At 43.8% G+C, this 15,332-nt stretch overlaps 1 protein-coding gene across 1 annotated transcript; it reads left to right on the forward strand.

Moving 5' to 3' along the window:
* Window positions 1-778: 778 nt before the first annotated feature.
* LOC121136981 (intelectin-1a-like) lies at window positions 779-14,917 on the forward strand. Its single transcript, XM_040738646.1, has 8 exons — window positions 779-872; window positions 1,067-1,130; window positions 2,456-2,554; window positions 6,517-6,764; window positions 7,082-7,240; window positions 7,653-7,773; window positions 8,566-8,669; window positions 14,644-14,917. The coding sequence occupies exons 2-8, from the start codon at window positions 1,067-1,069 to the stop codon at window positions 14,794-14,796; spliced, it is 948 nt and encodes a 315-aa protein (XP_040594580.1). The 5' UTR covers window positions 779-872; the 3' UTR covers window positions 14,797-14,917.
* The last annotated feature ends 415 nt before the right edge of the window (window positions 14,918-15,332 follow it).

Raw genomic sequence — 15,332 nt, forward strand, 5'->3', positions numbered from 1 at the left:
ATGCTGCCTGCATTGCTGAGGAAAAGACAATTCATTCCATTAGAGCCCAAGTGATATCTGAGGCCTGGGGAAGACAAAGGCTGGCATGGAAGAAGCTGCAAACATCATGGTGGGTGGGGGATTTCTAGTGATTTAATCCCAAATGCAGTCTATTGTGAAACTCCACTGCTTTGTGGTAACTATGAGAAAATCAGGGACAAAATAGTACATGTTGTATGGAATGCAATGTATGCAGACTAAAGGTTTTTATTTATTCTTAAATTATTTTATTACTATTGTGTTGTTAAACTTTCATTTTTTGTAATCAGGGTCAATGGTGTGTGCCTATAATCTCAGCATTTGGGAGGTAGGATGAAGAGAATGAGGAGTTCAAGGACATCTTTACCTAAACAGTGAATTTGAGGCCAGGATGGGCTATATAAAATGTACTCTTCTATACATTGTACCAATCCCCTATGAAATGAGGATAATTATAAATTTGGGTGGTTTTTTAATAATTCCTTGCAAGAAAGTCACAAACAAAAATACCAACCAGATGTCAAATGTTGCAAGTCTCCTAATCTACTTTTTTAAAATACACAGATCGATGGAATATCCAAACCTGATAATAGTGTTGGATGCAACATTTAATATTTGTCTTTTTGAGCCTTTGAATCCCATGAGTCAACACTGTACAAAGAACTTTCCTGCAATAAACAAAAGTTGCCCCTCTAGGGGCATCCTGCCAGGAAAGGGGAAACCTGGCAAAGTCTGAGCCATAACCACCAGGCTCCTCACATAAAAGGACAAGAGCCTCACCAGGACCTCACTAGAGTCTCTGCAGAGAGAGAGGCTCATCTCCACTCAGCTGGCAACTCTGAGTTTCTGGTCAGGTATGGAGGGGAAGGCAGTTGCTGTCAATGGAACAAGGAAAGTGGACTCTGGCTCAGGTCTGCTTTAGGGCCCAGAGATGTGAGGAGTTTAAAGGGAAGGAAGGAGACTTTCAGTAGGACTGGATAGGAGCTGAACTGGCATGAGAGAAAAAGATGGTCTGGATAGAGACTCACCTTCAATCTTTCTTCTCTAGATGACCATGAGCAAACTCGGCTTCCTGCTGTTTCTCATCGTGGCCACCACAGGCTGCATTGCAGGTGAGTCTTGCTACAGGACCCAGCTTCCTCGGGTCGCCTCTAGCTTTAAAGACAGTCAGCACTAGACTGGGTTACTTCCGTGACCTGGGTCTCTTGATGGCCAGAGATCATACATTTGTTGTTGTTGTTGTGTTTGTATTATTTCATGACAGGATTTCTCTATGATCCCTGGCTGTCTTAGAACTGGATTGTAGAACAGGCTGGTCTCAAACTCAGAGATCTACATACCTATGACTGATGAGTGCTAGGATTAAAGAAGTCATTCACCACAGCTTGGCCAATCATGCCTTTTTAAAATAATAATTATTATTAATTAAATATAATTGCATTATATTTTCATTCCTTTTTCTCCTTCCAATCTTTTCCAATTATACTCCCCAACTCAACACAAAAATAAAGGCCTGCTTGTGTTTAATTGTGGGTATGTATGTATCTATGTTTCTATGTATAATTTTTCCTGGATGCATAAACACAACCTAGTCCAATCCCCAGAGATGATGCCATTGAAATCTAGGCTGGATGCTGATTGACTCCTGAAGGCACTGGCCAGTGGCAGTGAGTTTGTTGAGGTGTCTGGTACAGATTCTGTACCTGTGTGTAGCTCTAGGGGATCTTCTGTAAGAACTGTGCCCCATCCTAGTCACTCACTATGCTTAGGATCTTGGATTTGGAGTTTCAATATCAAGTGAGTGGTCTGACTTGTGCCCAGACAATGTTGTCTTCAATTCTGCTCTCTACAGGAACTCAACATTATTTATAAATGAGCACTTCCTCTTCACTGCTGTCTTAATGTCTTTAAGGAAAAGGACCAGATCCTAAATGTCATCTAACTTGATCTCAATATGAGAATCTTTCTCAGCTTGATATGAGACACTAAAAATGGAGGCTAGACACAGTAAATACAATCCAAAAATACTTGACTTGTAAACATGAAGCTACTTACACCTGAGTAACTCTGACTCCAAAGTTCTCATTGGTTTCCATGCATCTAGGTTCTCAGAGAATTTTGTAGGGTTGAGGCTGGTTTGCAAGGCTTTTTATTCCATGATATCTTGGTCAAGCCTGTGCGCTGTAAACCCCAATGCCTACATTCAGGTACATGAGGCTCCCTGCATTTCTTCTCCCTGCAACTGGACTTCACTTAATTCTCCTTTTACAGAACTTTGGACACATAGTTCTCCACCTTCAATCCTGTTGTTTTTCTTCTTAGTTGGAAATCTTGTTGATTCTCAGAGTGAGGCTTTGGGGAGTCATAAAATGAGTTGTGATAAATTACAAGGGGAAACTGGATGATCCATGAGAGTGAAACTTTGCATCTTCTCTAGCTCAAGAGAACCTGGATACCAACAGACAGGCCAATCCTGTGTCTTCCTCTCTGTTCAGAAGCTGCAAGGAAATCAAGCAGGAGATGAGCACGGCACCAGGTAAGTGGTGAAGAATTTAAAGAACAAACTGTAACCCTAACTCCTCAACACTGTAACCCTAACTCCTCAACACTGTAACCCTAACTCCTCAACACTGTAACCCTAACTCCTCAACACTGTAATCCTAACTCCTCAACACTGTAACCCTGACTCCTCAACACTGTAACCCTAACTCCTCAACACTGTAACCCTAACTCCTGAACACTGTGACCCTAACTCCTCAACCCTGTAACCCTGACTCCTCAACACTGTAACCCTAACTCCTCAACCCTGTAACCCTAACTCCTCAACACTGTAACCCTAACTCCTCAACACTGTAACCCTGACTCCTCAACACTGTAACCCTAACTCCTCAACACTGTAATCCTAACTCCTCAAAACCCAAGCAGAGGATAGGAAACTACAAGTTAGTCTAGGCAGATCTTGTCTCAAAACACAAACAAATAACTCAGTTAGGAAATCAGGGCTTTGTCCTATGGAACAGATTTTCTTTTCTGATATAAAAATGTAATAGAGCCAGGCAGTGGTGGCACATGCTTTTTGCTTTTTTTTTATTTTATTAATTTAATTTTAAATAGCTCACTCCACATGTCAATCCCAGTTCCCTCTTCCTCCCCTCCTCCCACACTCTCCCACCATCCTCCCCAGCCTCCCACCCCACCCCCACTTCCCTCCACACAGGGGATATCCAGAGTCTGTTGTTTCACTCAGGGCAGGGTCCAGGCACTCCCCCAAGAGTCCAGGCTGAGAGAACATCCCTCCTTGTGCCATGGACACAGAAAGCCCGTTTGTATGCCAGGGATAAACACTGTTCTACTGCCTAGGGCCCCATAGGTTGCCCAGGCCTCCTCACTGGCTCTCACACTCAGGGGGTCTGGATCGGTCCCATGCTGGCCTCCCAGCTGTTGGTCTGGAGTCCAAGAGCTCCCCCTTGTTCAGATCAGAGGTCTCTGCTGGTTTTACCAGTCCATTCTTTGCCAATTTGCTCATTGCTCCTCTCTCTCTGTCACTGGATTCCATGGGTTCAGTTCAATGTCTAACTGTGGGTGTTTGCCTCTGCTTCCATCAGTCACTGGATGAAGGTTCTAGGATGGCTATAGACATCAAGTTCATTATCAGGAATGGGCATTTAAGGTGATCTCTCCACTATTGCTTAGCTTGCCAGTTGGTGTCATCCCTTTAGATCACTAGGAGGTCTCACTGGTGCAAGATCTGTCTTCTAACCTATGACTCCCTATTCACCCTACTCTACCCCCCACTCAACCTTCCTGTTCCCCCATGACATACTCTCTTTTCCTCTTCTCCCCCTCTCTTCTTCCCAGCTTCCACTCCCCCCCCCCACCCTGCACCCCTCGCCATGTTCCCAATCTGTTCAGAAGATCTTGCCTCATTCCTCTTCTCTGGGGTACCATGCATATCTCTCTTAGATTCTTTCCTGTTTCCCAGACTCTCTGTCAGTGGAAGTGCAGACTGGCACTATCGTGATCCATGTCTAAAATCCATATATGAGTGAGTACATACCATATTTGTCTTTTTGTGACTGGGTTACCTCACTCGGGATAGTTTCTTCTAGTGCCATCCATTTACCTGCAAATTTCAAGATTCCATTGTTTTTTTCTTCTGAATAGTACTCCATTGTGTAAATGTACCACATTTTCTCTATCCACTCTTCAGTTGAGGGGCATCTAGGTTGCTTCCAGATTCTGGATATTACAAATATTATGCTATGAACATTGTGGAACAGACGTCCTTGTTGTATGAATTTGCATCTTTAGGGTATATGCCTAAGAGGGGAATTGCTGGGTCTTGTGGTAAACTGATTCCCATTTTCCTGAGGAATCTCCATACTGATTTCTAAAGTGGGTGTACAAGTTGGCACTCCCACCAGCAGTGGAGGAGTGTTCCCTCTCTCCACATCCTCTCCAGCATAAATTGTCTTTGGTGTTTTTGATTTTAGCCATTCTGACAGGAGAAAGATGGTATCTCAGAGTTGTTTTGATTTGCCTTTCCCTGATGGCTAAGGATGTTGAGCACTTTCTTAAGTGTCTCTTGGCCATTTTAGCCTCCTCGATTGAGAATTCTCTATTTAGTTCTGTACCCCACCTTTTAATTGGATCCTTTGGTGTTTTGGAGACTTGCTTCTTGAGTTCTTTGTAAATTTTGGATATCAGCCCTCTGTCAGATGTGGGGTTAATTAATATCTTTTCCCATTCTGTGGACTTCCTTTTTGTCTTGTTGACTGTGTCCATTGCCTTTCAGAAGCTTCTTAGTTTCAGGAGGTCCCATTTGTTAATTGTCGATCTCAGTGTATGGGTAGCACATGATTTAATCTCAGCACTCTTGAGGCAGAGTAAGCCAAATCTCTGTGAGTTCAAACCAGCCTGGTCTACAGAGAGAGTTTCAGGACAGCTAGGACTGTTACACAGAGAAACCCTGACTCAAAAAAAACAAAAAAGAAGGAAAAGAAAAAAGAAAAAGTGATAGAATGTACATGGTGGATAAAAATTGTACTTAACCAATATGAAGTGTTTTCAGAGTTAATGAAGACTTTCACAATAGTAGGAATCAACACTATCCCTCTCCAGAAAGTTTTTATTCCTTAAATGAAAATTCTATAGCCACAAAATAAAAATTCCTGTATTCCCTGTGAGCAGCAGTCCTGTTTCCTACTTCTATGCTCTGTCAATTTTTGTTACCTCATATGAGTAATCTGCCTTATTTCATTTGCATGCTTCAAGTCTCATATGTGTTGTAGAATAATAAACTTATTTTTAAAACATATATTGTGGTGACATATTATTTATGATTTCTCAAAGCTTGCTGAGGATTCAGAAAGCAAAGTTAGCCACAAGCCATAGAAGCCAAGCACACGCCTTTAATGCCCGGACTCAGGATTAATACATAGACTGATCTCTGTTAGTTCAAGGCCATACTGACTACACAAAATTGATCCAGTCCTAAAGATAAACAGCTCACACAAAGATTATTTCAGCACCTAGGATCACAAGCCATTAATCCCAGCACTAGAGAGGTATGTAGGACAGGAGCAGGTTCTTAGAGGTGCCATTCAGTCTCAGAAGTCTCTAGCCACTTGAGGAGAGCATAGCAGTCTGAGTGAAACTGGGGAGCAGTAAAGTTGGGAGCAGTTCTATGATCAACACTTTGGTCTGAGCTGAGGTAGAGGTAAGAGCTAGTGGCTGGCTGCTTTGCTTTCCTGATCTTCAACTTGAAGCTTCAACCTCAATACCTGTCTCTCAGTCTTTTATTTTTCCTGCTACAATATATTATTATGATTGTGAATGAATGCACATGTCTGTGTGTGGGAATGTGTACATGTGTGTGCAGATACATGCAGAGTCTAGAAGAGCCCATCCAGTCCTCAGGAGCTGGAGTGACAAGCACTGGTACACAGCCAAGTGTTAGTGCTGTAAGCCGACCTCAAGTCCTCTGTGGGAGCAGTACTTGCTCTTAAAAATGGAACCACTTCTCCAGCCCACTTCACATTTCTTCATCTATTGAATATACAAGAATGTGTATAATATATAGTCTGCATGGTAGATAGCACACCATAATGCTTAATCCTTATTCTGTAGAGAAATACTAGGCTTCTTTCTTACTTTCAGGTCTTGTGACAAGAGCTGTAACAAACATGAATATACACACCTACGCCCCTGCTCCCAGGTCTTTGGGTGTCTTCCAAGTGGAGATGCTAAGTCCTTTGATAATACTATGTTTAACTTTAGGACAAAAACATCGCTCTCAGTTTGGGTAATTCTGTGTTCTGCCTCAATCAGGGATGCTTGGCTTTCTGAATTCAGGTAGATTCCCAGGAATACATGTGGGAGGACACCCAGTGTATGAGGCATTAGTCATGTTTGTAGTTCCTAGAGCCATTCTGTTTCTGGAGCAGTGATGGACAATGAGCTGCACACAGGAGGACTCTGAACTGGTTCTCTCTACAGACGGCCTCTATTTCCTCCAAACGGAGAATGGTGTCATCTACCAGACCTTCTGTGACATGACCACTGCAGGTGGTGGCTGGACCCTGGTGGCTAGTGTGCATGAGAACAACTTGCATGGGAAGTGCACAGTGGGCGATCGCTGGTCCAGTCAGCAAGGAAACAGAAAAGACAGCCCAGAGGGCGATGGCAACTGGGCCAACTACAACACCTTTGGGTCTGCAGAGGGCGCCACAAGTGATGACTACAAGGTTGGTACACTCTGTAGCCACTTGGGAAAGTGAGGATGTGAGTGTAGCTCAGGCATGCAGGGAGAGGGGGGAAGGTTGCCCTTCAACATAGGGATGAAGAAGGGAAAAGTACTTATCTTGAATCACAACATTTTCAGTGGGCTTTTAGATAGGTTGTGGTGGGGCCATTATCACTGGGAATGGGAATATCTAAGCATGGCTGGTCATCTGTCCACCTGGAGCCCAGAGACATCAGCTGTGCTGAGGACTGTGCATATGGGTCTTCTCCTTAGTGAAATCTCCTGCTCTGATCAGGTTCAGTGTTGGTTCATTTCCAGAACCCTGGCTACTTTGACATCCATGCTGAGAACCTGGGGATCTGGCACGTGCCCAACAATAGCCCCCTGAAAAATTGGAGGAAGAGGTCCCTGCTGAGATACCGCACCTTCACTGGCTTCCTGAATCACATGGGCCATAATCTGTTTGGCCTGTACCAGGTACTTGAGACTGCGGGCTGAGGCTGCTTTTCATAGGTGTGGAGAGAGAGGCAGGTGTTTGACATTGGGTGGGTTATATTCCATGTTTCCCCAATTCTAACTGTAATGAGCCAAGAAAGAAAAGGAATTCAGGTATGAAGGAAAAAGAAGAGAGGAGAGAAATAAGGAGGTGAATAAAATAGGATGCAATAGAATGGAATAGAATGGAGGGAAGGGGAGGGGAGGGGAGCGGAGGGAGATGGAGAGGGTGGAATGTATCCCAGACACAGACAAAGGAAATTATTATTTCTTATCTGACTGTTTGGCAACCATCTCAGTTACTGCACAAAGGCTGTCCTTCTCTGAGCAGGGCGGAGTCCTGGGATTGCCAATGCTGTATTCCCTATGCAGTGACTTCTTTTGTTCCTTGTAGAGATACCCGGTGAAATACGGAGCAGGAAAGTGTTGGACTGACAATGGCCCAGCATTACCTGTGGTCTATGACTTTGGTGATGCTCAGAAGACAGCCTCTTATTACTCCCCTGATAGCCGGAGTGAGTCTCTATGTCTCCTCTGACCCTTCTGCAAGACACGTAATGAATTCAATTATGATAAGTAACAGTCATTTACCATCTACCACAGCCTGCTTCTCTTCTCTGAATGTCAGTGCTTTGTTTTACTTCATTCAATTGATTGTCCTTGGGCTCTCAACTATCACTAACCCATTTTACAGATTAGGAGACTAGAGCACTGAAGGTCAAGGAACTTGCCTGAGAGCACAAACTTAAGCAGCAGAGTCGGCATTTGCACTGGGGATACATGGTTCTGGAATCTACTCTTTGCAACCCCACTGTCAGTCAGACAAACCAAGTCCTTGCACACAGAGCTGAACATGAGAAAAACTGGAGTTTTATTTCATCTGTGAGGGATGTCTTTACATTGTTTAACATAAATGCGAGTGTGGTACATGCTCTTCATAAATGCTGAGCCTATTCTGTATAATTCAAAGTTCTTATTTATGCTTGAGTGTAAATCTTTAAAGAAAACCTAACAAGATAAATAATAACAGGACCAGAATGATGCACTTGCTAACTGCTGTTAACAAGCCCTTGGAGATACTCAGTAGAGACCTTCCTGTATCATGAATTTCTCTATTCGAGCTCTGGCAGAAGGGGACCTTTTTTCAAAGACTGGCTCTTGGGGGTCTGTGGATGGAAATATGTGAGGCTCCCCCAGTGGGTCTGATCTTTTAGACTGTTTATTCTGAAATTGGCACCACCAAACTCTTGTCTTGCAGATGTTTCCAGCATTTTCCTTGAATGCTGTTTTCTTTTTCTTCCTTCCAGAGGAGATCATTACAGGATACATCCAATTCAGAGTATTTAATAATGAGAGAGCAGCCAATGCCTTGTGTGCTGGAATGAAGGTCACTGGATGTAACACTGAGCATGTAAGTCTGTGTAGTGACAAAAGACACACATGAGTAAGATTGAGATTGCCAGTGTGTATCTGTGAATATTGAGTGTGGGAGACTGTCACATGTATACATGTATGAGAGTGTGACCTTTCCTTGTACCTTGCTTAGTCTCAGGGATCAGGACTTGTCTAGATAAAGATATCCTGTCTTGTTGAAGACCATAATCAACATTACAAACTTCTAATGCACTGTTGCTGTTTGCTTAGATATTAGGATAAAACACTCAGTTACCTGGAATGAGGGTGATACTTGTGTTCAGGATTCCTGTGCAAGCCTTTGGAGGCTGAGATTGTTAGAGTCACCAGGTATTGTCACTCTCCACCTGGAATTTAGCTTTTAGAGTAAAACATATCATTTCCATCCCTTTACAGATTTTCATTTTATCAAGGGGTTTCTAGGATAATTTTGGACATGTGGTAGACCTCACCCAGGCCATTCTCCTCCCTATTACAAGGAATTTCTCTTGTTGGAAGTTGGGAGTATCAACTAAGTGCAAAGGAAGGCATACTTGGCTCTACTGCAGCAAACTGATGTGTCTCTGATCCTAGGATCATTAGACTCATACTGTTTTTGTTTTGTTTTTTAAATAATTTTTCATCGAAGCAGGTTGAAGATGGAGCCATTTTGCCAGAGTAAAAGCTGTAACAAGTTAACATGTTCTTACCAAGCATGGTGGTGCACATCTTTAATCCCAGAATTCAAGCGGTACAGGCAGACAGCGGTACAGGCTGTGAGTTTAAGGCCATCCTGGTCTACATAGTGAGTTCCAGGTCAACCACAACTAAATAGTAAGACTGCTCTCAAAAAAAGATACCATGTTCTCTTGGGATCCAGCCCTCCCTAAATAACAGTCTGAGACAAGGGTCATCAGCTCCTGACAGAATATCCTGAAAATCTCAGTGTCCATTAATTCTTCAGTCATTAGCTTGTCCTTTACCTGGTCAAGATGAGGCCACTTTGCAGTTAAGAAGGACCTTGGGACTGTGAATTAGAATGATGAAATGAAGATGTGATTTTGAGGGACTAGCAAGCTGCTTTCAACTTTGGTGTATAAGATGGATGTGGGATACAGGAAGAACTCATTTTGGAAATGTTAACATAGACTAGACTAGGGAACAACTTTCATATCACACCAATGGGTTTTGAACTGTATAAGTGAACATCACTGCAATGTTTTAATGGGCACATAAGGTTGATGTGTGTATTGTTTTTTCTCAGTTATGACATTGTTAGCTTAAAGGTTACATATTTTGACGAGGAAATACTAAGCATAAGGAAATAGGCGTTGAAATGGCTCCCATGGTCCAAATGAGAGCCTGATATAGTGTGATGGAAATATGAGAGAGAGTGTGTTGGAAACTAAAGAGTTCCAAAGATTTTAAGTTTATTAATAGTTAAATACTGAGAATGACAAAAGAAGGCACTGGCAATGAGTCTTTTCTGTCCCACTAGCCACCTCTCTTATAATGACATAGAGACTTAATTGTGAAAGCTTGGCCTTATCTTACACCTATTTCTAACTAGCTCTTAGAACTTAAATTAACCCACATATTTTAAATTTTCATTTATTTATTTTACATACCAATCACAGTTTCCCCTCCTTCTCCTCCTGTCCCCTCACCACATCCCTTCTACTTGCCCCCATCCACTTCTTCTCCATGTCCATTCAGAAGAGGTAAGGCCTTCCATGGGAGTCAACAAAGCATAGCATATCAAGTTGAGGCAGGGCCAAACTCCTCCCCATTATATCAAGGCTGGGAGAGGCATCCCAACATAGGGAATAGGTTCCAAAGAGCCAGTTCATGCATTAGGGACAAGTCCTGGCCCCACTGCTAAGGGCCCCATAGATCAAGCTACACTGTCACTCAGATGCAGAGAGCCTAAGTCAGTTCCATGCCGGCTCCCTAGGAGTCCAACCAAAGTCTATGAGTTCCCACAAACTCAGGTCAGCTGTCTCTATGGGCTTCTTTGTCATGAACTCAATGCCCTTTGCTCAAATAATCCCTCCTCCCTCTCTTCAACTGGACTCCTGGAGTTTGGCCCAGTGCCTGGCTGTGGATCTCTGCATTTGCTTCCATCAGGTACTGGATGAAGGCTCTATGATGACAATTAGGGTAGTCACAAATCTGATTACAGCAGAAGGCCAGTTCAGGTACCCATTCCACTATTGCTAGGAGTCTTACTTGGGATCATCCTTATGGGTTCCTTGGAATTTCCCTGGCAACAGTTTTCACCCTAACCCCATAATAACCTCCTCTATTAAGATACCTCTTCCATTATTTTCCCCCTCAAGTGCTGCTTCCAACTCAACCATCCAGATCCCTCATATTCCCATCCCTCATCACCTGCTGTCTACCTCCTGCCCCCAGTTTATTCAGGAGATCTCATCTATTTCCTCTACCAGGGAGATACATGCATCCCTCTTAGGATCTCCTTGTTACCTAGCTTCTCTGAGATTGTGGATTGTAGCCTGATAATCCTTTGCTTTACACCTAATATCCACTTACGAGTGAGTATATACATTGTTTTTCTGGGTCTGGGTTACCTCACTCAGGATGATTTTTTTTCTTTTTCCACATTGTCATTGTTGGTTACCACTGAGTAATACCCCATTGTGTAGATGTATCACATTTTCTTTCTCTTTTCTTCTAGGCCGTATTTTTTTTCATCATTTTTTTTTCATTTTACATACCAACCAGTTTCTACTCCCCCTTCTCCTCCTGCCCCCTCCTCCCACATCCCCACTAGCATCCCCAAATCCATTTAGGTGGGGTAAAGCCTCCCATGGGAATCAACAAAGCATGGCATATCAAGCTGAGGCAGAAAGAAACTTCTCCCTCCTGCATCAAGGCTGAACAAGACATACACCATAGACACTAGGTACCAAAGAGCCAGTTCATGCATCAGGGACAGGTCCTGGTCCCACTGATAGGGGGACAAACAGATCCACAAACAGAGAGAGCCTAGGTCAGTCCCATGCTGGCTCCCGAACTGTCCATCCAGAGTCCAGAGCTCACACAAGTTCAGATCTGCTGTCTCTGTCAGTTTCCCTGTCATGATCTTGACCACCCCTTGCTCATACAATCCCTCCACCCTCTCTTCAACTGGAATCACAGAGCTGGTCCCAGTGATTAGCTGTGGAACACTGCTTCTATCAAGTACTGGATGAAGGCTCTATGATGACAACTAGGGAAGTCACCAATCTGATTACAGGAGAAGGCCAGTTCAGGCACCCTCTCCATTATTGCTAGGAGTCTTAGCTGGGGTCATCCTTGTGGATTCCCAGGAGCCTCCCTGGCACCAGGTTTCTCCCTAACTCCCTAATGGCCCCCCCTCTCTCAACATATCTCCCCCATCATTTTCCCACTCCATCCTGCCTGCAACATGATCATCCTGATCCATCATGTCCCCATTCCCCCTCCCCTCCCCTCACTCCCCCATCACCCCAAGATTACCCAGGACATCCCATATACTTCCTCTCCCAAGGAAGATCCATGCATCCCTCTTAGGGCCCTAACACATATTTTTTTATTTTAATTAGAAACAGTCTTGTTTTACATGTCAATTCTGATTCCCTCTCCTTCCTCTCCTCCCCAGCCCACTGACACCCTATCTCATTCCCTTTCTGCTCCCCAGGGAGGGTGAGGCCTTCCATGGGGGATCTTCAAAGTCTGTCCCATCATTAGGAGCAGGGCCTGGGCCTCCCCCCGGGCTAACATGTTTTTAATCTACATTCTTCTACATGCTCGTTACCTCATCTCCATCCTGCTCTTCCACCTATGGCTTTTTCTTCCCGGAGCTCTCTCTGCCCAGAAGTCCCACCTGTGCCTCCTGACTAGCTATTGGCCATGTAGCCTTTTATTAAACCAACCACACTGACACATCTTCACCCAGTGTAATGGAATATTTCACAATGCACATTTTGAATGATTTCATGCTTTTCACTTAGGTGTGTGAATATCAAATAGCAAACCATGACATTTAGATGCTGAATATGTTTGGGATCAAGGATGGGTATATAGTTATATGATTCTGGATTTTTAAAACATTGATCTGAATCTGTTTGTATGTGTTACATGCATACTCAAGTGATCACGGAGGTAGGAGACATTAGCTCTCAAGGAATTGGAGTTAAAGTCTTTTGATTAGGTCCTGTGATCTGATACAGATGCTGGGATCTGAACTTTTGTTCTCTGATAGAGTAGGAAGATGTATTAACCTTAGGGTCATCTCTCCAGACCCCATGCCACCAGTTTGTTTGTGTGAGATTTATTTTGTCTTGTTTCATATGTATTTATTTAGTTTGATATGTATGAGCGTTTTCCTGCACATATGTATGTATTGCTTGAGTTCTTGGTGTCTTTGAGCCAGAATACAGTATTCTATGCACTGGAACTGGAGTTACAACAGTTGAGAGCCCCATATGGGTTCTGGGGCCCAAGCCTGGTCATCTGCAAGACAGAAAGTGCTCTTAACCACACAGTTATCTCTTAGCTCCTACATTACATGCTTTTTATCACTGATGGACTTTGTATAAGATGGTGGTCCCAGAGGATTTGTATTGCCTACTAACATCATAGTCATTCTAGCTTATGTAAGTACAGCCTATGGTATTCACAATGACAAGCTTACCAATGAACTTCCCCTAGTAAATCCCATTTTTATGTGTGGCTGCAGGTAAGTGGATTGTTGTTGGTTTGTTTTCAGTTTGTTTGTTATCATGAGATGTGTGAAAGCCCTGAGTTTTGATTGCAAATGGTAGTCCAATATTTAAGTTTTAAAGTCAAGAAATATCTGGGTTGGAGATAGGAATTTTAAGTCATCAGTGAATTGTTCACAAGTAAAGCTAAAGGGGAAACACAAAATATAAGAGGATTGTAAACCCTCTGGGAAGTAGCACTTAGGGATTCCATGAAGGAACAGTCTAGCCAGGGAACCTGAAAACAGAGGTTCAGAGCAGTTGAAGGAAAGTTAGGAAAACACTGCCAATGGAGAGTCTTACAAGAGAGAAGGAGTCTACTGAACTTGGATACTAAGGTGTCTCTGGGCCCATCGGCTATATTAGTCAGTTTTTTGCCTTTGTAAAAACTACCTGAGAGAAACAATGTATGGAAAGAAGAGTGTGCTGTCTAGTTTTATAACAACTTGACACATGCCTCCAAAATATCAGGGTGTAGGCAAGCATGTAGAGCAATTTCTTAATTGCTGATTGATGAAGTAGGGCCCAGCCCAATGTAGGTGGTACAAATCCGGGCCAAGGATCTTGAGTTCTATAAGAAAACAGACTCAACAAGGCATGAGGAGTGAGCCAGGAAGCTGCACTTCTCCATGACCTCAGCATCAGTTCCTGCCTCCCAGTTCCTGCTCTGCTGAGTTCCTGTCCTGACTTCCTTCAATGATGATTGTGATGTGAAAGTTTAACCCAAATAAGCCCTTTCTCCCCAAGTTGCTTTGGTCATGATGCTTCATCACAGCAATAGTAACCCTGACTAAGACAAAAAGCACTCTGTTGGTTTGATGGCTTCTGAGATTTTAACCCATGGACATTTGCGTCTGTTGCATTTAAATCCATGATTGGGCAGAAATACCATTCAGGAAACACATCAGAGCAATATGGCTCACTTCATAGCAGCAAGGAGCCAAGAAAAATCAGGAAAGGCCAGGGCAAAATGCCCTTCAAAATGTGTCACTCACACCTTCAGTGATATATTTCCTCTAGCAGATCCCCATCCCCATCCCCAGTTTCACCACCTCCAACAGTCAGTTCATAGTTGTGAGTCCATCAGTGATTAGCCACTTGCTAAGGCAGGGTCCTCATATTCAAGCCCTTCCTCAAAGTCCTGCCTCTGAATGTTACTCTGGGGACCACCTTTGGGGAGGGCGTTACATGTCCAAACCATTGCACCAGCTGACCTCTCATTGCTACTTCCTCCTCCTTCTTTTCCAGCACTGCATCGGTGGAGGAGGATTCTTCCCAGAACGAAACCCCACACAGTGTGGAGACTTCTCTTCATTTGATTGGAATGGATACGGAACACACAGGGGGAGCAGCAGTAGCCGGGAGATAACTGAAGCAGCTGTGCTTCTGTTCTACCGCTGAGGACTTTGTGCCGCGGGACCCAGACTTCTCCAGTCTGTGGACTCACATGCATGGGGGAAATCTTACCTAGGTACTAGAATGCCAATGACACGGGAAAGAAAAATAAATCATGTTCATTGCAGGCTTGGTGTCTTTGTGGATCCTTTTTGTTCAGGAATGGCAGGTTTCAAAGAAGTTTCAGCTGCTCTGTTTGCTTCTCTTGGGATATCAGGGCTGAGATTCTGTTTTGTTTTGTTTTCTTTTCTTTTTTAAGTTAGAAACAAGCTTGTTTCATGTGTCAATCCCAGCTCCCTTTCCCTCCCCTCCTCCCCGGCCCTCCCGACCAGGGCCCCCGGTCTCCCAACCAATCTCAACTCGGACCCCAGGGAGGGTGAGGCCCTCCATGAAGGGTGGATCTCCATAGTCTGCCATTTCATACAGGTCAGGGCCTAGGCCCTCCCACAAGAGTCCAGGCTGAGAGAGCATCCCTCATTGTGCAATGGGCATTCAAAGTCTATTTGTATGCCAGGGATAAATACTACCCAAGGCCCCACAGA

Source organism: Mesocricetus auratus, unplaced genomic scaffold (assembly GCF_017639785.1).
Source record: "Mesocricetus auratus isolate SY011 unplaced genomic scaffold, BCM_Maur_2.0 Super-Scaffold_100676, whole genome shotgun sequence".
In the NCBI taxonomy this organism is placed as follows: Eukaryota; Metazoa; Chordata; class Mammalia; order Rodentia; family Cricetidae; genus Mesocricetus; species Mesocricetus auratus.